This window comes from Musca autumnalis, unplaced genomic scaffold (genome assembly GCF_047663935.1).
Source record: "Musca autumnalis isolate F117 unplaced genomic scaffold, ASM4766393v1 scaffold_3, whole genome shotgun sequence".
Taxonomy (NCBI): domain Eukaryota; kingdom Metazoa; phylum Arthropoda; class Insecta; order Diptera; family Muscidae; genus Musca; species Musca autumnalis.
In genome coordinates, this window is record NW_027411866.1 from 218,425,360 (window position 1) to 218,450,241 (window position 24,882).

General features: G+C 33.2%; 3 protein-coding genes across 3 annotated transcripts in view; 2 read left to right on the top strand and 1 right to left on the bottom strand.

The window, feature by feature from the left end:
• Positions 1–18,125, bottom strand: part of fog (folded gastrulation) — a 423,880-nt gene extending 405,755 nt beyond the window's left edge. The window contains exon 1 of the mRNA XM_073976874.1: positions 17,524–18,125. The gene's annotated coding sequence lies outside the window, so the exon portion shown is untranslated. The remainder of the gene's footprint in view (positions 1–17,523) is intronic.
• The window catches only part of LOC141398983 (uncharacterized), a 438,842-nt gene that overhangs the window by 301,249 nt on the left and 112,711 nt on the right, over positions 1–24,882 (top strand). The gene's annotated exons all lie outside the window — the stretch shown is intronic.
• Positions 13,814–14,611, top strand: LOC141397125 (uncharacterized). Its single transcript, XM_073973047.1, has 3 exons — positions 13,814–13,859; positions 13,920–14,090; positions 14,161–14,611. The coding sequence occupies exons 1-3, from the start codon at positions 13,835–13,837 to the stop codon at positions 14,481–14,483; spliced, it is 519 nt and encodes a 172-aa protein (XP_073829148.1). The 5' UTR covers positions 13,814–13,834; the 3' UTR covers positions 14,484–14,611.

Consider the following 24,882-nt stretch of genomic DNA (forward strand, 5'->3'; position numbering starts at 1 on the left):
GAAGATCCCCAACCAAAGCTATGATATTCGTCATTATAACTCAAATCGCAAAAATAAAAAGATGGGTTGTATTAGCGACTATTGCGATTTCTTGTTTGTTTGACCTCCTACGACAACCTACTATACATCGTTGTAAAGGTAATAATTTATACTTTCATTAGCAGGTTTTTATATACCCATTTTAGATGCGGAGATATTAGCTTTGAAACAAAACGTTGACTTTTTCCCCAAATAAGTTTTTTGCCTATTCCGACCCCTGAATATTATCCGACCATCACCAAAATCAATAGGCTTCTTCCCCTCCGGGGCCCTCATCAACACCCAAAATTTGGTGACGATCCGATCAAAATTGCGAGCTTTAGCGTGATTACAAGGTTTAGATGGACAGACGGGCGGACGGACGGACACACATAGCCAGATCGACTCAGCTCGTCGAGACATTCATTTTGGTATATATAAGTATGGGTCTACGACCATTATTTCGATGCGTTACAAATTTTTTGGCCAAAACCAACTTATAATACCCTCCCCACATAGTGGTGTAGGGTATAAAAACTAACTATTCTCTTTCATTGATAGGCTAAGTAGTTTCCGAACCGCCCTCGTATTGGGCTTTGCTGGGAGTGACACAAGTCACCAAATTTGATAGTTATCTTAATCGAGTTATACAAAGCATTGAAATCTTTTATGTCCAAAATCTTTTAATTTAGTAACTGGGACTACAAACACCTACTAAATTTAAAAATCGCTGTTTTCTACTTCCAAATCATCAATTAATGATGGAGGTCACAATTACTATAGTATTGTATACCAATACGTCTAATATTCTCTGAGATTTCGCGTTTGGCTAAAACCCGTTGTTGGGAAGGTTCCCCTTCCCCCTTAATTTTTCGGTATAAAAACTACCTTACGATCAATTCTAAGTCTAAAGAATCTGCAGTCATTTTTTTATTACATTCGGTCCAGCCATTTCAGAGGATTTATATTTCGTACATCATGGCAGACCTGAATGATTTTCTATATTTATCTAGATATATGTATATACCTGAACCGATCAGAACCAAAATTTCCGGACGCGATTCAAAATTGAACAGGATTTACCATATCAAATATTAAAGCGATCGGATGCAAATTGTGACCTTTGAAACTTATATATGAAAGCTATGCCTATATCTAAACCGATTCCTTCCAAATTTTGCAGATGTATTTTTATGCTCAATATAAACATCGGGGCTAAATTTGAAAGGTCCAGCAGCTTTCAGTGACTTGTTGCCTCAAAAACCTGTCATTGGGCCCAAAGTGCATAGGAAGAACGCTATTGTTTTTGGTGAAAATCGATTCAGATTTGGATATAGCTCCCATATATATTTTCGCTATATAATTCCGATTTCGATGGAATTTGGAATGTGTGACTGAAGTCGGTCTGGAAATAAATGTGCTAAATTTTATTGAAATCGGTTAAGATTTGGATATAGCTCCCATATATATTTTCGGCCGATTTGACATATTTGCTGCATCAAACACGCTATATATGTCCGATTTCCATAAAATTTGGAACATGTGACTGCATTCGGTCAAGAAATAAATGTGCCAAATTATGTCGAAATCAGTTCAGATTTGGATATAGCTCCCATATATATTTTCGGACGATTTGAGGGAGGTATTGGATGAACCAAACACCTTATGTGTGACGGAATTTGGTCTAGAAATAAGTGTGCCATATTATATCGGAATCGGTTCAGATTTCGATATAGCTCCCATATATATTTTACATATTCACATTGGTGTAGGGTATCATATAGTCGGCCCCGACCGACTTTAATCCTTTCCTTACTGGTTTTAATTAATGTATTTCATGATATTTTATTTTATTAATATGTTCTTCTGTTCTATTGGCTGTTTAGAGGTTAAATTTGCAATACCTTTTAATGCAGCTTATTAAATTATATGTTTAATTTTTTCTCCTAGTTGAATGTCTTCTGACACAACTTAAAACGCAATTAAGAAAAAAGAATCGTTTCAAATAGCATGCTTCTATATGTACCAGGTATGTCTGTCTCTATTGACAAAATCTATGTCAACAGATGCTGCTGCATTGGTCAAGGTCATCATTACGGTATAGAGTTGAACGTGGTGTTGTCGAGACAAGTTTTTTTCGCTTTTCATAACGAAAATGAAAAGCTACAAGGCACTGCAATCAGACATTTACACAATATCTGCTGTGAACAAGACAACTATAGTTGGTTGGTTGGTTGGCTTGTGGGCAAACTGGCTGCAGGAAAAAAATCCGATTACATGAAATATTATTTTTTAATTAAGTTGTACCATAAACCCAGAAAAAATGTAAACATTCAACATTTATCAATGCAGACATGGAAGTCAAGTGTCATAACTACATAGCTAATGAATAATGTACAAAATGTAAATACCAATAACAAGCAACAAGTTTGTTAGTCAGGTTTAATTTAAGAACGTGTTCTTAGTGATAATTGAAAAAAGTAAAAAAGTTGAGGTGCTAGGAGCCGTGGCTTTTTATACCCTACACCACTATGTGGGGAGGGTATTATAAGTTGGTTTTGGCCAAAAAGTTTGTAACGCATCGAAATACTGGTCGTAGACCCATACTTATATATACCAAAATGAATGCCTCGACGAGCTGAGTCGATCTGGCTATGTGTGTCCGTCCGTCTGTCCGTCTGTCCATCTAAACCTTGTAATCACGCTACAGGTCGCAATTTTGATCGGATCGTCACCAAATTTTGGATGTTGATGAGGGTCCCGGAGGGGAAGAAGCCTATTGATTTTGGTGATGGTCGGATAATATTCAGGGGTCGAAATGGGCAAAAAACTTATTTGCGGAAAATTTCAACGTTTTATTTCAAAGCGTATATCTCCGTATCTATAAGGGGTATATTAAAGGCAAAGCCTGCTAATGAAAGCAAAAAATATCACCTTTACAGCGATGTATGGTAGGTTGTCGTAGGTGGTTAAACAACGAAGATATCGCAATAGCCGGTTATAGAACCCAACTTTTCGTTTATTCGATTTTAATTATAATGACGAATAACACAGCTTTTATTGGATACTTTCCAAAAACAAAACCTGGCTATGAAAGTAGAAAATCCTGTCTTTACAATGATGCAAAGTAGGTTAGCGGTGTTGGCCAAATAATGGAGATATCACAATAGTCGGTAATATATCCCATTTTTCCATTTTTAAAGAAATCACGCTACAGGTCGTAATTTTGATCGGATCGTCACCAAATTTTGGGTGTTGATGGGGGTCCCGCAGGAGAAAAAGCCTATTTATTTTGGTGATGGTCGGATAATATTTCGGGGTCGGAATTGGCAAAAAAACTTTTTTGGAGAAAAAGACAATGTTTTTTCCAAACCGAATATCTCAGCTTCTATAGGGGGTATGCCAAAAGCAAAACCTGCTAATGAAAGAAGAAAATATCGCCTTTGCAACGATATATAGTAGGTTGTTGTAGGTGGTCAAACAACGAAGATATCGCAATAGCCGCTATTAAAACACAACTTCCCATTTTTGCGATTTTAATAATAATGACGAATAGCACAGCATTGGTTGGGGACCTCCCAAAGGCAAAGTCCGACTGTGAAAGTAGAAAATCCCATCTTTGCAATGATGTGAAGCATGTTGGCGTATGTGGCCAAATAACGGAGATATAGCAATAGTCGTTAATACGTCCTATTTTTTAATTTTTTGTAATCACGCTACACGTCGGTGTTAATGGGGGTCCCACAGAGGAATAAACATATTGATTTTGGTAATGGTCGGATATTATTCAGGGGTCGGAATGTGATTTTATTTGAGTTATTTTTTATTTGAGTTATTCTGACCATGCACTTAAACGCGTTTCAATAAAATTGACCTGTATTAATGAAGACATTCAGAGCAAAGGCGCTAAGCTATCCCAATTTTAATATTTTGAATTTTACCAGTCAAAAGCTTATGCACAGGGGAGGTGGTGTAGGGTATCACATAGTCGGCCCCGACCCGACTATAGCCTTGGCTCACTTGTTTAAAATGTACTCGTTTATCTACGAAAATCCAACACTAGTCCTTAACTTTTTTTTCAAAATAATTTCTACTCATTTGACAACTCCTAAAAAGTACTAGAGGAATGCTTCTCAAAAATACAGATTTTAATTATTAAATTTTAAAACATTTTCCCAATTCCCATCCTTCCATTTCCATTATGTTAACGTTTAATAGAAACACTCCTTTTTCCACAATGACACTCACCCATGGGTCGGTCATTCGAACAATCAGTTTAATCATTCATTAAATTTGCATGAATGACTAAAAGCCTTGATCTGGGGTCATTATCATCATTGTCATCATCGTCTTTGGAGGATTAGCTCCATTCACTGGAAGACAAAGCATATAAGCAAAGAGGAAAAAAGGAAATAACAATATCAACAACAGCAACAAAGTTACCGACCACATAAATGAATGGCAAATGATTTGACAGTAAAGGATTGAACATCAGTAACCAATGTTTGTAGTTTTATTTTCTGTGATTTTAAAGTTTATTTTCTGACCAAGTACCACTACTGCCCGCCCATAATGTGGTCAAAGTGTTTACAATATTATGACAGCAATTTCCAGAAACTTACATACATGCATGCAGGAATATATGCCGAATAAGGATTTCTTTTCAAGTTATTTCTTTTGTTGTTGTTATTGTGATCCTTAGTCCATTTCAACTCATTGAAGTAATTTAAAAAGAAATAAACATTTTTTGAAATCTTCCAAAATTGTGTGAAAAGTTCAAAATTAATTTAAAACACCATAACGATTGAAATTGTTCAATTTAAAGGCATTTGCATAATCTTTTATTTGGATCAAATGTCCATATGTATAAAATAAATGCATATACATCTGTATTGTAAGAAACATTTTGTGCCTGGAACTTAAAGGATTGTTTGATAGATGACATTAAATACTTAACATGGTGTATGATTTGTACTTGTATTGTGCAAAATTATTAAAACGGTCAACTGTTAGTGAACTTTTAAGTCCACTTTATATCTTTCGTACATACCTATCTGTTTGATGGCAAATGTCAAACTAAATACATATAATTATTCTATTAGTGTCTAACAACAAGTTTGCAGTAAATTAAAAAGCGAATCCTTTGGAATTTGAGAAAAATAAACTAATCTTTTAACGTATGCATATTGTTTGTATGTGCAGAAAAAAAACTACTTGTTATTCAAATAACTTTCAATCATGCCTTCATTGAAAACTTTTGTCAACATATTAGCTTTTGTGTATTATAATGTTCATGCATATTCATTCTGTTTTCGTTTACTTATCAATAAAGACTATTTGTGTTTTTGTAACCTATTTTTGGAATTTCTGCGATTCAACAGTATGTATTTTGGGATATCGTTTGAAGTCTTACTCTTTCCACCATATCGACTGTACGTTTCATTGTCTTGAGTAAGAATGAGATTAAATTTAGAGGGTTATCCTACCGGGCTATAGCAGTATAGGCGAGATGTAAGCAAGCGTTGAAAACTGCTGTCAGCTTGGACGAAATTTAGTACGCTTTTCTTTATAGTAAGACAGGATAGATCAACTCAAGGTAAAGGAAATAATACAACAAATACAACTCATACAAAAAATTTTTTCTGATGAATCAGCTCGTCTCGAAAGAGAAAAATAACAAACAATTAAAACATATGATCATCATCGCCTTAAAAGGTAAACATAAATAAAGCAAGCCGAGCCTGGCTTAACAAAACGTTCCAACATAAAACAAGTAGGAAAAGCGTTAAGTTCGGTCGGGCCGAACTTTTTATACCCTCCACCACAAATTTCAGCCATTTCGGTGGATTAATGTGGCCACAACCTTCAAAATACCGAAAATCGGAAGTTACCGTTCTATGGGGCCTATATAATGGCGTGGACCTATACCTACAAATTTCTGGGGGAAAGTTGTATACCCCAAACGAAGACTAAATACCAAATTTCAGCCATCTCGGTGTTATAATGAGGCTAAACCCTTTAAAATACCGAAAATCGGGAGATATCGTCCTATGGGGGCTATATCAAAACGTGGACCTATATAAATATTTCATGGTAATAATGTTTCTTAGCCTCTGGAAACACAAAATACAAAGTTACAACCGATTCTGTTGTCAAATGGGACTAATACATTCAAAATATATTAAAATGACGCGTACTTTATATTGGGCGTTATATGGGGACTATACCAAAACGTGGACCTATATAAACCAACTTTGGTAGGAATGTTTTTTGGCCTCTGGAGACACAAAATACCAAATTACAACCAATTCGGTGGTAAAATGGGACAAATATCTTAAAAATTCCTTAAAACTACGACGCGTCACGCGTCATTTTGTATGGGGGCTATACGAAAGCGTGAACTTACATAGCCCGCTTTCAATACCAAAATTCCTACGTACATATAAAAGATTTTCTCAAAATTTCATCTACCTACGTCAATCCGTTCGGACGCTACAGTGATTTCCACAGACGAACAGACGAACGGATATGACTATATCGATGTAGAATTGCACGCTGATCAAGAATATATATAGTTTGTGGGGTCTACAATGATTATTTCGAATAGTTACAAACGGAATGACAAACTTAATATACCCCCATCCTATGGTGGAGGGTATAAAAATTGCAACTAAATGGTTGTTGTTGCGTTCTAAAAATAACCACATCACAAAACTAGTACAGTTAAAAAAGTAATATTTTTTTGCATTTGATTGAATAGTTTAGAAAAACAAACATAAAATATTCTTATTTTATTTTAATAAGATAATAATACAAGTAAAAAAGTATCAGTCGTTTGCCAACAGAGATATACCCTCAGCCTGTGTGAAGTGAAACACTTCTTTCTTATTGTATTTATTGCGGTTTCCAAAATGTTGGGCTTTTTAAGCTCAAAAATTTGCAGGGGATATCGATAGATAACATCATATCGCTGTAAACAGGACCACTAGGAAAACCTTCGGTAAAAATTTCCACAAAATTTCGATAAAATATTTAGATTTCCAAAGTTTGGACCAAATCGTTTCGGGCTGTTTTCTCAAGAAGTATGGACTTGCCCCTGAAAAAACTTTTACTGTCGTAATTGAGGCAGCGAATGCAAGTTGCTTTAACATAAATCAAAGTGATTCGAGAGCAAGTCTTAAAGTGAATTTATCCGAAATTTTGTGTGGGAGGTATCCATATTTGACCTGATTTATATCTCGTAGTTATATTAGGATATCCAAATCGGTCACTCCCTTAAAGATTTATCGTGATTATGGACCAATATGACTTTTCTTCGAACTTAAACTATGTTTGGACAAAATATTACTAAGGCCAAATTTTGGACCGAATCGGCAGATCCGTTCGAGAGTTATCTTGCGCTCCAACCACCTCACACAGTGTCATAGGTTTTTTTTTGCAACGTTCAGGCTATTTTCTCAGGAAGTATGGACTTGCCCCTGATGAAACTTGTACCGTCGTATGGGGGGGGGGGGCAGTGAATATAAGTTGCTAAAATAAAAATCGAAGCGATTCGAGAGATGACCCTAAACTGAACTTTTCCGAAATTTTGTGTGGAGGGTACCCGAAGGAGTGGACCGTTTGAGTCTATATTGAAACCTTATCAAAGTCTGGTACACATTTCAGGATGGGCAAAGGATGGACCAAATCGATTACTCCCTTCAAGATTTATCGTGCGCGCAAATTTTCCAAACATTTGCGAACTTTTGTGGGGGAAGTACCGGAAGGAGTGGACCTATATAGTCCATCTTCGAACTTAAACTAAGTTTGGACAAAATATTACGAAAGCCAAAATTTGAACCGACTCGGTTCATCCGTTCGAGAGTTATCGTGAGCTCCAGCCAGCGAGACAGACAGACGGACAGACAAATTGTCTGAATCACATTTCGCCCAAACATACTTGGGGTCTAAAACCATTATTTCGATGAGGCACATTTTGCCCGTATGAAAGTGTATATACTAGGCCGGGGAGATTTGAAAACCTTAATGAGCCCTTCACATTTCTGATTTCTGGGATGGAACTGAGCAAAAAAGTACACTATACCATATATCTACCGTGAAAATCGAGCCTCCCGATTTTGACTTTAAGTTTTTTATTGATGTTTTTTGGATATTTTGGCATATAACAGCCAAACCATTGAGATTTTCGATCCAACACAAATACAAAAGTTGTAGCCAAGACAGTAATTAAGAACTCTCTAATACATCACGAAAGCATTGGAACGCTCCTTCAGGCAGTTTTGGTCTTGAGAAGGTGCAAACTTTTCGAAAAATGTCGATAAATGTCACTGTGTTACAAAAGTTGAGCAGAAAACTATTCAAGTGTTCTGATGCAAAATTATATCGTGTTGGGATCCATGGACAACGACAATGCCTTTAGTTCGTTGGGGCCACTTCGCTTTATTTTTTTATAACGGTAAAAGTAGTGAAAATCTGGGTTTCTTACATTTTCAAATTTAAACGGACATATCTTCTTTTTTTCACAACGGATTTCTAGTGATCCTTCTTCCTTTTAAAGGGGTGAATAATACCTTTAGAACAAGTTATTATTTGTTTACATCGCTTAACAAATGAGTAAGTTATAGTGGTTTAAGTCTGAAAACCCCCTCAAAAAAACTATAACTGAATTTCTCATAATTTTCAAAAATATAATGTTTTTTTGTTTTGTTCCATAATTATTTTCAAAATTATGAGAAGTTCAGTTATAGTTTTTTTGAGGGGGTTTTCAGACTTAAACCACTATAAATTAGCCATTTGTTAACCGATTTAAACACCCTTGGAATCAGAAACGCGAAGGGCTCATTAAGGTTTTTTTTTTCCTTTCACACAAATCGCTCCACCCTAGTATATACCCTCGTTAGCATAAATGCTGAGGGTATAAAAAGGGAATTAAACTTTTGGTCATAACTGCCAAAACCGCAAATTTCCGCAAAAAGTCTATACAGTTTTGAAATCTACAGGCGCTAGGCTTCAATTTGGTACTAGTGGCCCTTCTTGCGAATTTTCGGGAAGTAACTTAAACTTTAAGGAAATCGATACATCTATATTAAATAATTTCATTTTGACCGATATATGGCAACCCTTGCAATTAAGAGGAATTTTCATAACTAGAAAAATGAAGCTAAGGTAATTTACTACATGATTCGACTTAAATTAAGGCGTTAATAGTAGTCCTTTGTTTCATAAATTCGCTTAGAATATACTCATTTTCTCTAATTTTTAAATAAAATTTTTTCTTCAAAATTAGTTATGCTTGTAAGCCTTTTTCTCTCTAAGAACCGCGCAAAAATTGAGTTTTGAAAAATTTGGAAAGTTTTGGAGTGATTTACGTTTTAAAATTTTTAAAACGGAGTCATGAATTTTTTGATTTTTGTCGTTGGGCGCATCCACTGTGGAACCGTAGAATTTTTTAAAGCAGTTGGGTCATTATGTCAGGAAACGTGGACTTGCCCGCGGAAAAAATTATTTCGTTGTTATTCGTGTCATATGGACAGCATTCAATGTCAATTTCAAACTGCTCTTATGCAAAAATTTTGAACTTTTGCGAAGGAGGTATTGAAATTCAACTTTGGTCCCATCGAAATTAATATGGAAACAAAGATCTCTCTGGTGGCACGGGTTAACATAAACCGATCGCCATAAAATTATATGTAAGGTTGTTGGATCAAATGGAAAAAAATTTAGATTTTTATCCTTTTTTGGTTCATCTTTTTGTCCATGTTCAAACTATGTTTGATGTCAATCAGTCAATATTAGTCTCTCCTTTCAATAATTATAATGCAAACTAACCATTTGCTCACAAAAAAACGTGATATCTCTGTAATGAGGACCACAAGGAGTACCTTCAGTGAACATTTTAAGACTATCCTCGAACAGGCCTTATACTACACTTGTGTGAAAATGTTGAACTTTTGTGTAGAGTTTGAACTTGAATGTAGGTTTGGAAGAAATGTTACAATATACATACAAAGTCCGGATATTCAATTTGTAAGTTGCCGTGCTCCTCTATCATTTTAGTTGGTGCCCTTACCACTATAGCAGAAAGTATACATTTGACCCCAAAAAAATATATATCACGAATGTTGTCAAATATTTCATATTCCGTTTCAAAAAAAATGTTAAATTTTTTTTTGCGCTACATCAAAGATTTTTGGTATATAAGTTAAGAAACAAATTCCTAGTACGAATCCGCTCGCGAGCCAGTTTTTTATTGATGCGGACAAAAGTTATAGCGGTTTTATTTTCGTTTTAAAGAAAAAAATATTATAAAAACGCTAATTATTTTACCGCGAGCAATGGCTACTAAAAAGTTATCTGGAAGTGGCTTGAGTTAGTAGATTGCATAATATTTGTTAAATGTTACTCAGTACTCGCGAAATGTATAATAAATTGATAAATTATTGAATGTAAGTCAACTTTTTTCAAAATAGAGGTCCCTTTACCTGCTATAAAATTACGAAAAAATTCGTATGAGAGCAAAACTTCACGGCGAATCAAATGAGACTAAAATCATACAGATTGGTATTATAGTCTCGATGTCACTACCAAAATAAACACATTTTTTGGGTTAAAAAATAATTTTTTTTGAAAAAATATTTTTTTACATTCATTATGTAGTATAAAATTTTGGAAAAATCTATAGGAATACTTCCTTCATTTTGCTCAAATCTCCCATTAAAATATACGGATTTTGCTTTATAGACATTCATATAAAAGCTTTCCTATTAAGGAAGATAATTGGGTTGCTGAGGATATATCTCATGGCTTCTGAAATGGAAATAGGGGTCACATAACTCATTTTAATTTATATGCATTTTAAAATACGTGTAAATCGCGTAATTATCAAAATCATTTTGTCCGCATGTGATTTTCGTATACAGCAAGACCATATCTTTTAATTTGTATATATTTTTCGAAATTTAATTTGGAGGCTAAGATGTAGCATCGGCTGCATCTTAGCACTAAAAAACCTATAAAATATCGCTAATTTGCGCAAAGTGCATTCAATTTTTGTCCGCATCCGATTTCAATGTCCACCATGAAAATCTACATCGATATATATCTATTTCAAGGCGATCAATCAAGAACCGTGGATGTAGCATCCCACACTATTTTTATACCCTGAGCCTTTAGGCTAAGGAGGGTATATACACTTTGATACGATGAAAATGTGCCTCATCGAAATAATGGTTTTAGACCATAAGTATGTTTGGACGAAATGTGTTTCAGACAATTCGGAGTCGATCTAGCCATGTCCGTCCGTCTGTCTGTCTGTCTGTCTGTCTGTCCTGCTGGCTGGAGCGCACGATAACTCTCGAACGGATGAACCGATTCGGTTCAAGTTTTGGTTTTCATAATATTTTGCCCAAACTTAGTTTAAGTTCGAAGATGAGCAACATCGGTCCACTCCTTCCGGTACCTCCCCCACAAAAGTTCGAAAATGTTCGGAAAGTTTGTACGCACGATAACTCTTGAAGGGAGTGACCGATTTGGTCCAAACTTTGTATAGCGAAAACTTTCTACCAGAGTAATATGAGGTTCCAATATGGTCTCAATAGGTCCACTCCTTCGGGTACCTCCCACACAAAATTTCGGAAAAGTTCAGTTTAGGGCCATCTCTCGAATCGCTTTGATTTTTGTTTTAGCAACTTGTATTCCCCGCCCTTCATACGACGGTACAAGTTTCATCAGGGGCAAGTCCATACTTCCTGAGAAAATAGCATGAAAGTTGCAAAAACCCGTATGACACCGTGTGGGGTGGTTAGAGCGCAAGATAACTCTAGAACGGATCCGCCGATTCGGTCCAAAATATGGCCTTAGTAATACTTTGTCCAAACATATTTTAAGTTAGAAGATAAGCCATATCGGTCCACTCCTTCAGGTACCTCCCCCACAAAAGTTCAAAAATGTTCGGAAAAATTGTTCGTTCGGTAACTCTTGAAGGGAGTGGCCGAATTGGTCTATACTTTACACATCCTAATATATCTACCAGATATAGATCAGGTTCAAATATGGACTATATTTGTCCACTCCATCCGGTACCTCCCACACAAAATTTCGGATAAGTTCACTTTAAGACCTGCTATCGAATCACTTTGATTTTTGTTGAAGAAACTTGCATTCGCTGCCTCAATTACGATGGCAAAATTTTTTTTAGGGGCAAGTCCATAGTTCTTGAGCAAACAGCCCGTAGAGTGTAAAAACCCCCTATGGCACCGATCCTAAAAAACCCCCTAAATACATACGTATTTTGGGAAAACATTTTTTCAATATACACAGGCTGAGGGTATATCTCTGTCGGCAAAGCCGACTGATACTTTTTTACTTGTTTGGGATAAAATTAATGTAGCTCACTTATCATTGAATTTTTCATATCTCTGTTTCCGCTAAAACGAAGAGGCTGTATTCGTTGTTTCATTGCAGTGGAAACGAACCGCAGAAAACGCGATAAAATACGCGATATTTTCAAAAACATTTTTAGGTGATTTTTCTACTTTGGAATTTATCGTAACTCGCGTTTTAGTAGATGGATTTTCACGGGGAATGATTTATTGGATCCGGAACGTAAAAAACTAAAATGTACAACCAAGTACGAGGAATTCGAATGACAAATGTAAAAATTAGGCCCGAAAAATATGATTTTTAGAAAAATGTTCGCACAAAATTTCCGTATTTGGATGCAGATTTCTATGAAGCTGTTCAGACTACATTCACAATATACGTATCAAATAACTCAGAATCGCGAGTTCTACAATCCTATATACGATTTTTTGAAAAACCTGTTTGCGGAATGAAATTAGAAGAAAATGTCAAAAAACACTGTAAATCTGGCTTCAAAATGTCAGCATCATTTAATGGTAGAAGCAGTTCAAATATAGCAGTTCAAAAATAATACATAAGTGAGATGATCCTTATTTAGTTTGCTTCTACTTTTACTTTGACAGAAAAATCGGGAAAAGTTTGGTTTATTCACAAATCAAGAGAAAACAAAAAAAGACACGTTGGCTTAACCCATTTTACCTATTTTTTTTACATAAATATAGCCACAGCTTCCACGCAAATTAACTTTTTTGCCAATATTTTTTGCAACGTCCAAAAACATCTCATTTTAGGTAAAACCATTTAATTTGTATAATATACAATCACAAGTCGCGTGTTCTAAAAGGGTAAACCTTGGCTTCAGCCATGTTAAATTTTCAAAAATATTGGTGATATATATACCGCAGTGGCCCTATGGGTACCCGATAAAGTGGGCCGATAATGTTTATATTTGAACCAAAGTTTGGATCAGATCTGTTCTTCATGACTTATCGTACTCACCAGCCAGCCGAGCGGAAGGATTTCGTTTAGGTATACTTGGGATCCAATACCATTGTCTCGTTGATGCACATTTTCGTTGTATCAAAATGTATATACCCTCGTTAGCCGAAACTCTGCGGGTATAGATATAAGAAAACAATAACATATAGACACAAATACTGGAAGCATGTTACCTGATGAAGGAAAAATCCTACAGCTGTTTTGTTTATTGTAAATATAATTTGTTCCGATCGGGCACGTGTATTATAGGTTACAAAAGGAGTTATTATACTCATAAAACTTTACAAATATATTGCTTTCATTATGAATGGCATTGTTTTACGTTGTGAATACGGGTCATACTAAAATACGATTTTTTCAAAGTTGTTTTACTGGTATAAATAGTCGAAAATTTCACTATAACAGTCATCAGTTACTTTCTACACCGTGATACAACAACTACAGCGAAAAACTCGAAATGTTTAAAGTTATTTGCATTTTTGGTAAGATTTTTGAACAGATGATATTTTTGGATGTTTTATAGAGAATTTATTTTTACATAGCCCTTATCTTGGTCGTGACTTGTGAACAGCACAAATGTCGTCCGGTTTGTAGGCCCAAAGTACACAGTCCAGCTGTTTGTGCTGCAGATAATCATCAGAAATATTGTTTCCGCATGAGCCAATGTCAATTGGATGAAGAAAATTGTCGTCGAAAGGCTGCGGGGAGAGCAAGTAAGAATAAGTTTTCACTTTTAATATGTCAACTTCCCACCTATATTTCAATTCTTATAATACTTTCTAGCCATTTCCAATGTTGATCCAATTCGTTGCCGCAACATTAAGTCACCGAATCGTAAAGGTAAATGTGCTCCGGCCCATCCACGTCATCCACGTTCCACAAGACCGGATTGCAATCGCTTGAAGTGTCGTAATCCAAGTAAGCTTTTGCTGTGTTATCGTTGCAAGAAGAATATGTGCCAACTATTGACTCCCTGCCAATTGGAACGTGTCAACTGCCTTCGTGGTCGTTCAAATCGATTAAACTTAACCGATTATCGTCACTGTGCTGGCATGAGAGCTGGGCAAAAATTGCAAAGATGTAAAAAAGTCCACAAAAGCGGTTGAATTTTAGAACTTGAAAATGTTGCCAGATTTGTTTTCTAATATCGGATTCCTTTATAAATATTTTGTCTAAATATCCCTTAAAACCATTTTGAATTTAATAAAGAATAATTTTGTCTTCTAAAATAAAACTTTTTTCATAAAATACACTTTTATTTGAAACTTAAAGCAATCTCTGCAATCTATTGCAATTCATTTTTCTAAATGTCTGCCTATTCAAAAACTTCCTTTTTTGTTGTTACAAAATCCACAATACAAATGTTTCAAATTGACTACTATTTTCCATCTGTTACCACTTAACAAATAGAACTCGTTCTCATATTTAACAATATTTGAACATTTTTAATGGCCGTTCGGTCGGTCGTCGACCAACTCAAAAGGGAATATATTTTATTGCTGTTGCACGTGCTGCAAATGCCACCCCCAATAATTTGCTTGTAATGCACATTGTGCCACGGTAAACGTGTATTCCATTGAGACGGTAGAATATTTAACGTATTTGAGTATATTTCCATGTTTCCATAAAGCACGAAAATATATCAAAGGGAATGCAGGGATACGGATTATCAATGACGACTCTTTCGATACCCTACAAAAAACAATTTAATAAAAATATTCTATATATTGAAAAAATATTCATTAAAAAATCCACGTTTGCTGGCGATGCTTGAAAAAATACTCTTTAAAAAATCCACGTTCGCTGGCGATGCTTGTAAAAGTATTTTTTAAAAAATCCACGTTAGCTGGCGATGCTTGTAAAAGTATTTTTTAAAAAATCCACGTTAGCTGGCGATGCTTGTAAAAGTATTTTTTAAAAAATCCACGTTAGCTGGCGATGCTTGTAAAAGTATTTTTTAAAAAATCCACGTTAGCTGGCGATGCTTGTAAAAGTATTTTTTAAAAAATACACGTTTGCCGGCGATGCTTAAAAATATTCTTTAAAAAATCCACGTTTGATGGCAATGCTTGAAAAAATATTCTTTAAAAAATCCACGTTTGATGAAAAAGCTTGAAAAAATATTCTTTAAAAAATCCACGTTTGATGACAAAGCTTGAAAAAAATATTCTTTAAAAAATCCACGTTTGATGACAAAGCTTGGAAAAATATTCTTTAAAAAATCCACGTTTGATGACAAAGCTTGAAAAAATATTCTTTAAAAAATCCACGTTTGCTGGCAATGCTTGAAAAAATATTCTTTAAAAAATCCACGTTTGATGGCAATGCTTGAAAAAATATTCTTTAAAAAATCCACGTTTGATGGCAATGCTTGAAAAAATATTCTTTAAAAAATCCACGTTTGATGGCAATGCTTGAAAAAATATTCTTTAAAAAATCCACGTTTGATGGCAATGCTTGAAAAAATATTCTTTAAAAAATCCACGTTTGATGGCAATGCTTGAAAAAATATTCTTTAAAAAATCCACGTTTGATGGCAATGCTTGAAAAAATATTCTTTAAAAAATCCACGTTTGATGGCAATGCTTGAAAAAATATTCTTTAAAAAATCCACGTTTGATGGCAATGCTTGAAAAAATATTCTTTAAAAAATCCACGTTTGATGGCAATGCTTGAAAAAATATTCTTTAAAAAATCCACGTTTGATGGCAATGCTTGAAAAAATATTCTTTAAAAAATCCACGTTTGATGGCAATGCTTGAAAAAATATTCTTTAAAAAATCCACGTTTGATGGCAATGCTTGAAAAAATATTCTTTAAAAAATCCACGTTTGATGGCAATGCTTGAAAAAATATTCTTTAAAAAATCCACGTTTGATGGCAATGCTTGAAAAAATATTCTTTAAAAAATCCACGTTTGATGGCAATGCTTGAAAAAATATTCTTTAAAAAATCCACGTTTGATGGCAATGCTTGAAAAAATATTCTTTAAAAAATCCACGTTGATGGCAATGCTTGAAAAAATATTCTTTAAAAAATCCACGTTTGATGGCAATGCTTGAAAAAATATTCTTTAAAAAATCCACGTTTGATGGCAATGCTTGAAAAAATATTCTTTAAAAAATCCACGTTTGATGGCAATGCTTGAAAAAATATTCTTTAAAAAATCCACGTTTGATGGCAATGCTTGAAAAAATATTCTTTAAAAAATCCACGTTTGATGGCAATGCTTGAAAAAATATTCTTTAAAAAATCCACGTTTGATGGCAATGCTTGAAAAAATATTCTTTAAAAAATCCACGTTTGATGGCAATGCTTGAAAAAATATTCTTTAAAAAATCCACGTTTGATGGCAATGCTTGAAAAAATATTCTTTAAAAAATCCACGTTTGATGGCAATGCTTGAAAAAATATTCTTTAAAAAATCCACGTTTGATGGCAATGCTTGAAAAAATATTCTTTAAAAAATCCACGTTTGATGGCAATGCTTGAAAAAATATTCTTTAAAAAATCCACGTTTGATGGCAATGCTTGAAAAAATATTCTTTAAAAAATCCACGTTTGATGGCAATGCTTGAAAAAATATTCTTTAAAAAATCCACGTTTGATGGCAATGCTTGAAAAAATATTCTTTAAAAAATCCACGTTTGCTGGCAATGCTTGAAAAAATATTCTTTAAAAAATCCACGTTTGCTGGCGATGCTTGAAAAAATATTCTTTAAAAAATCCAAGCTGCACAACAAAAATTTAAAAAAAAATTCACGTTTGCTGGCGATGCTTGGAAAATATTCTTTAAAAAATCCATATTTGCTGGCGATGCTTGAAAAAATATTTTTTTAAAAAATCCACGTTTGCTGGCGAAGCTTGAACAAATATTGTATAAAAAATCCACTTTTGCAGGCGATGCTTGAAAAAAATATTCATTAAAAAATGTACGTCTGTTGATGCTTGAATACATTTTTTTTAAATCCAAGAAAAAATATTCTTTAAAAAATCAACCTTTGAAAAATATTTTTTAACAACTTTTTCGATCTAATTCTGAATACTATTAGTTATCATTTGCCCAAAATACCACACACTAGATTACTTGACAAGGCCCAATAAATTTTGTGTTACACATCTACCAACCACATGTACTTTACTTACCCTTAATGTGTAGAAGAGGCTATTTATGTGTAATACCTTGCGGCAGACAAAAAAGGAGGGAAAAAAATAAACCGCCACTTTTACCGGAAGGTATTGTCTACGAATATTACCATGCAATTTTTTCTCTGTATGTTTTTTTATCGCTATCTTTGCACATTACCGTAATGGAAAAATCAATATTTAATGCCGGTACTAAATTTAATAGGAAATTTGCAAAACATATTCACAAAATCACTTACTTTTTAGGTAAAAAGAGACTTTAAATAAGGGAATAATAAAAATATTCTATTTCATTATTATATTTCTTAAACATTCTTCATTTATTTACATATGACGATTATATTTCACTTCAAAATATGCCGGCTTTTGATATTCAAATATTATTTACTTGTTAAAATTTTACATCTCTTTGATATTCACTTCAATAATTTCCATATTTGTATTTTATTAGGTTATTTGTTTTCTTATTTTGTTTGCTTTATGTATTTTATTAGCTTGAATTTTGTTTTTATTTCCAATTTCACTTTATGTCTGTCGTCTTATCCAAAAACACTTGTCTCTCGTTTTGTGTGTCCTTTCTTCTTTTGAGCAGATGTTGCAATGTTTTGTAACATTTTTTTCACTGTCTGTCTAACACAAACTGGCCGTCTGTCTGTCTAGCAATTTGTAATGTTTGTTGGAAGGATATTTTGTTAACAGAGAAACAACAAAACACGCATGTGCATGTGTAGTGTGTGTTTGTACTCCACCGCTTCTTCTGAGGGTAATCGAGTGTGTGTCATGGCAACATAGCATAGCAGCCTAACTATAGGCAACACAAAACACATGTTTCATGTTTTCACTTTTTGTGTGTGGGCCTGCAGCATTTGTGTTTTCTCTTGGTGGGTCTTTTTATGATTTTCTCCCTCAAAGTATGCTATACATTTTGTATTATGTTGTTAAAAATAAGAAATTAGAAGTACAGCGGTTGTTTTCTTTATCTTGGCAATGAAACATTTGCAGAAAAGAGGAAAAAAGAGTACAAGTCCTTTCTTGACACAACCTTACGAGTGTCGGTCGGAGTAGCCTTGAAATTGACAAACACCAATCGCCATTCCCTCTCGAACGTCGGTACAGAGAAGAATAAAGTTCATTGTAATACGGCTGGCGGTATGTTTAACTTGCCGGTTAATCTTAATATTATTTCTAAACGAACCGTTCTTTGTTGTTAACAAAAAAAAAAAACATCTATTTAATCATTGTGGTGAATTTTGTGGTGGTGATAAATGTTAACGCAAACAAAGAAAGTGTGGTGTAGTCGTGAATCCTCTGTGTGTCTGTCGTCGGTTACAAAGAAAGGAAGAAATTTACCATGATGATTATATCTGTGTGGGCCGTAAACAACCTGTAACCTTATTAGAATTTTCATTCTCTCGTTGACACTCAACCAGAGATGTTCAATTGTGTGTGGAAAGAATATCTAATTGGTGTTTCGTTATTCAAACGTGAAAAAAGGTAGCTTTAAGAAATGTTGTCGTCTATTTCATAAAGAAATTAAAATAGTCATGGATTTAAGGTGAATTTGTTTGAAAATTAAAAAAAGGCCATTGAGTTATAGATTGGCTTCAATTAAAAATAAAAATGATGTAAATGATTTTGCAATACATGATATTGATAGTTTCAAGTGGTATAAAAGGTGATGTTTTTGATTATTAAAATATTGAAATATGAAGTGGCTTCCATTCAATGAAAATAAATAAATACAAAACAACATAAATAGTTTTAAGCGGCATGAAATTGAAACCAAATAAATGTTTAAATTATAAAAATTAAAAAAAACACCATTGCCTACATAGATATTTTTTAAATCTAAAATCTATAATTATAACAATGTTATTATAATAATTTTGAAACTTACCTCTTTTCAAACCCCTTTATTAATTTACGAAATTGTGTAAAAAGAAAAAGAAATGTGATATGATTACAACAGTGAAGAGGTAATAAAATATGAATGAAAATTCGTTCATAGAAATCAAAAATTCAAACAAATTAGAACGTTCGTATAAATTTATTTATTTATTTAAAAATATTTACTATAATTAGAAATTATAATAAAGAAAATATAATACCCCTAACAATAAAAGCTATCGGCTACTGTTCGAATAAATACCATTACTTTAATTTAAAAAATTCCAATACTGTGTGAAAAGAAAAGATTTCGATTTCATAGAAAAAAACTAAGGGAAAAAATAGTGTGGATGTAAAACAACTAAACAATAATAAAATTTAAAGATGAACAGCCTGAAAGTGGGATTTTTACCAAAAATTTAAATTACAAAAAAAAAAAAAATTAATTAATAAAACAGAAAAATGACAACTTTATATTATTTCAAAAATTCACGTTGGATGCCACTGCTTGAAAATATTCTTTAAATAAGCCACGTGCTTGAAAAAAACTATTATTTAAATAAAATATTATTTAAATAATCCACGTGTTGAAAAAAATATTATTTATATAATCCACGTGATTTAAAAAATATTATTTAAATAATCCACGTGCTTTAAAAAATATTATTTAAATAATCATCGTGCTTGAAAAAAATATTATATAAATAATCCACGTGCTCAACAAATACCCTGTGAAAAACCAGGTGCATAAAAAATAGTGATTTAAATAATTCAAATGTTTGAAAATATGTTCTTTAATAATTGACGTTGTCGAAAATTATTCATTAAAGAAACCAGGTGCTTAAAAAATATTCTCTAATTAAAAAACCAAGTTCTATATCTGTGTCGATGCCTGAAAAAATATTTTTTTGATGAATGTTTGAAAACTTATTATTTAACATTAACGATTGATGCCGCTGTCAACGTTTAAAAAATATTATTTAAAAAACTTAAAGTCTGATTAGAAAACAATTTTTTCTAGACTTAAACTTGAAAAATAATTAAATAAATAAACTCAAACTTTAACAGATGAAAGTCAAAATTATAACAACAAAATTAAAATTATCAAACCAATATTAAAATAAAAAGTTATGTTTTATAATAATAAATAATTTACATTGAAAATAGTAAAAAATACAAAAATGTGTTCAATAATATTATGTGAAATAACTAAGAACTAATGGAATGGAAATATTAGACCAAGTTTACAAATAAATAATTCAAAGTGAATGCGACAGTATATTAAAGTGGAATATTTAATATTGGTGATTCAGTGATTCGAATTCGTTTATCTTGCCCAAAAACGGGATAAGCTATCTTATTTGTCCTCGGATACAATGTTTTATTGAAATGCAAGTATGCCCAGACGAAATCCGTTTCATAGAATTTAGTGTCGATTCAGTCCTACCTCTCCATCTGTCTGCTTGGCTAGTGCGCACCGATTTGGCCCAAACTTTGCACCTCGGCATACTTTGTCGGTCCATTCATTTATTCAGGTACCTCCTTTACAAAATTTCAACTTCATTTGGGCATTAATTTAGTTTAAAGCCACTTGAAAATGGTTAGCACGTCCGCCTTGCACTCAGAAGGTCTGCGGTTCGAATCCCAGGCCAAGCAACATCAAATTTTCAACGGTGGCAAAATACCCCTCAGTAATGTTGGCGACATTTCCTGAGTATTTCAGCCATGTAAAACTTCTCTATTAAGTGGTGTCGTAAGACACGCCGTTCGGACTCGGCGATAAACAGTAGGTCCCATATCATTGAGCTAATATGAATCGGGGTGCACTCATTGATATGAGAGAAGTCTCCCCTGTCCCGTCTGGGATGTTTGTGGAACAATTATATTATTTAATAGCTAATCATGACAACAACATTCTACTTCTTTGTTTAGGGGAATTCAATACTTTCAGAGATAATAGCCCAAAATATCGCAATATTTAGAATACTTCTATATATACTTTGCGCTCTGAAGGTTTTAGTGGACCTTGTGGTCTTTGGTACTTGTTTATATTTTTGAATTCCGTTTCATGTTGCAAACTGAAACATCTGATGAACATCTTAAAAATTGTCAATGTTATTTCAAAAAGTTCAGAGTTCAATGAGTCGAAATAAAGAAGCACTGTGTGAAATGCATGATTACTCAGGATATACAGTGACTGTAACTGAAAATTATGCAATCTGAAATAAAAAATGTAAACGTTGATAACATGGAAAAGAGTTGAGATTTTTTAACAATTAAAAAATGTTTTATAGATGTTTTATTGGGCTTTCTTGGTCAGTTTAATAAATGAAAATAAATTAATTTATTTCATGTTTGCTCAACGTTTCGTTGGCTTGTTTCCAACATTTTCAAGGGCGTATTTTTATTCAATTCTAGTAACAGATGAGAAAATGTTTCATTACATTTTTTGTTTTGTGAAATATTGTGTTTCGTTTAACTTACATTAAATATTTTGCATTATTATAAATTTCTTATTATTAAAAAAAAACGGGACTTCACAACATTTAATTAATAAAAATAAATAATTAATAATCAAAAATATAAAAATCACTGTTAAACTAAAGCTAAATCACAGAACCGTTTACTAAATAATCGCAATAGAATACTAAAGCTTAGTATTATCTTTATCTTCTTTCGTATTAATTGATCTGGCAATCCTTTTTTGCAGTCTGCCTTTAAGATGGCATCCAAAAATATTCCGCTTACATTACCGTTATACTAAAATTTTACCGGAAAAAATTGGCATTTTTAAATTGAGCAATGAAAATGATGCACCACAATAAGAGGAAGCAAGGTGTGTACCTGAGTTTAAATAAATAAAGTGTCACTACCAAAGGCTTCGTAAGAAGTATTATTGTTTGGGTTTGAATGACAACAAAGGGTATTGAAACTTTTGTTTTAATAAAAGCTAACATGACCAAGACATTGTTAACAATGTTTCTAAAACTGTTTTCAAAGAAAATACAACAACTTTTGTTCTATGCCCTGAATTTTTCCTCTATCAGGACAATGCCGTTAAAGACTAGTCTAGTATGGGGGCAAGCCTGGCTGATACAGCACTTTGCATATATCATTAAATTGTTTGTACGTACTTTAGACATGACCGATAATGATTTTTTCACAGATATTTGTTGGAAAATATTTTCAAAAACCTAGAAAATTCTAGCCAAGTTTCCTATGAAGAAACACTAATTACGATCATGCCACAATTACGTCATTAACATCATTCTTTCTGTCGGAATCAATGACAAAAGTACTGAAAACGATTGAGAGCCAATTATTTCACCGTTCTGATGGCAAAAAACGCGAAACATTTGGAAATTATTAATCGATTATTGTGGTGCATCATTTTTAATGCTCAATTTAAAAATGACCATTTTCTGTTTCCAGTAAAGTTTTAGTATAACGGTATTGTAAGCGGTATATTTTTGTATGCCATCTTAAAGACAACTTTTCAGGATACGAATTTGTTTTTTTGAATTGTTAAAAAAATCTCAACTCGTTTCCAAATTATCAACGTTTACATTATATATTTCAGGTTGCATAATTTTCGGCGACAGTCACTGTATGTTAAGATATTAAAATAACATATTAAGAATTATTTTCAAAGGAGAAAGTGAGTGTGTATTTAAAATTTTTAAATAAGACATACGATAATAATCATATTACCCTACAATACATAATTATATACAGTTCAAATCAATCCATCAGGTTTAATTAATATTTACTAAAATTAGTGGAATTCTTACTAAAAGTGAATGTTGAGTGCAAACAGCGAAAACCCCAAATATTTATGAGTGACAAACTAATAAGAAAAATTAAAATCCAAAACAAACACGACAAAATAATTTGCTAATTAAATATTTATTTTTATTGCATTTATTAGAGAAAAAGTGATTGCAGATAAACATATTTAAATATTGTGAAATGTTTAAATCCATTTTCAAAATCTTCTAATGGAGTCTTCAAATTAAAACTGTGTCTGTGCTCTGTTCTGTGACCTAAAAAAACACACGGTCTTCAGAGTGAATAAATCCGAAGTTTGAGCCAAATCGGTTGCGCGTACCATTTTGGGGAAGTTGTGTGTGGAAGCCTTTCAGGCCATTTTCTCAGGGAGTATGGACTTGCCCCTGAAAAAAAACTTGTACCGTTGTAATAAAGGCACCGAGAACAAATTGTTGCAAAAAGTCAAAACAATTCTTGAATATGGGACATCTTCGAAGTTGATGTAAGTTTGTACAAAATACTACTACGGTCAAATTTTGCACCGAATCGGTTGATGCGTTAGAGAGTCATCGTACCTTCAAGCTAGCAAAACAGACGGACGGACATGGCTAAATCGACTCCAAATTGTCTGAAAACCATTATTTTGTTCGTAATGGTTTTTAGTTTGGCCTAAAGATTTAGGGTATAAAACATAGAATGGACCAAATTGTGTACATCGATTTTTTCCTAAATGGAATATTATTTACACGGCCAAGACCTTTTGGTCTTAAGAAATTATTTATGATAAGATCCAAGATTCACGATTATGGACCAAAATTTTTATTATTATAATATTCAAGATTGGGCGCCAAAATATCTTTACGCAAATAACTTTCTTTATGAAAATAATGAATTTCTGTATGAAAATTTCAACCTTTGGGTTTGGATGTTTCACTATGAAAATAACCAGTTTGGGAGCCAGAGTTTGACGGGAAATAGAAAAACAAATTCCACAATTCATCTATTAACAGGTTCACTTTCCAGACCAGAATTGGTCTACTAACAAACCCACGTCCACGAATTCTACCTATCAATACCAAAACGTAGTTGAAGTGTTCTGTTGAGTGTCTCCAATTTGATAAACGATAAACATATTTGCGATTATTAATAAACCCATTGTATTCAACATATCCTAACTGAGATTTATTATGCAAAGTGCTTTATAAGCAAGCGGAAATTGGTCAAGAAGTTGTCTTAAGTCATTTAAAACAAGTAAGAAAAGTCTATAGTCGGACGGAGCCGACCATGGGATACCCTATACCACTATCCCTGGACAATCGCTCTCCACGGAATATCAGAGATGTAATGTATAATACTTATGACCAAAACCAAAAAGTTATCTAGCATGACAAAGATATTTTTGTAGCAGGAAAATTTAGTTCACACAAACTAAAATGTAATGAAACTCACTTATGTAGTACTACTACTTCCGTTGTTTAACCGCTACGTTATTGAAATTTTTACCAATTTCACACACAAGTTTCAGTCCATTTAACCCGTTAAGTATTATCTGATCTTCACGTTGGTTTGTACGCTTCTTCTTTATCATAAACTCAAACTTTGTTTAAAATTTTGCGGGTTATTATTTTGACCTACAGAGCCGCTACAAAATTGGTTAAAATTTTGTTTTTGGTCCATTTCATCCCCTGAACATTTCACGATCAT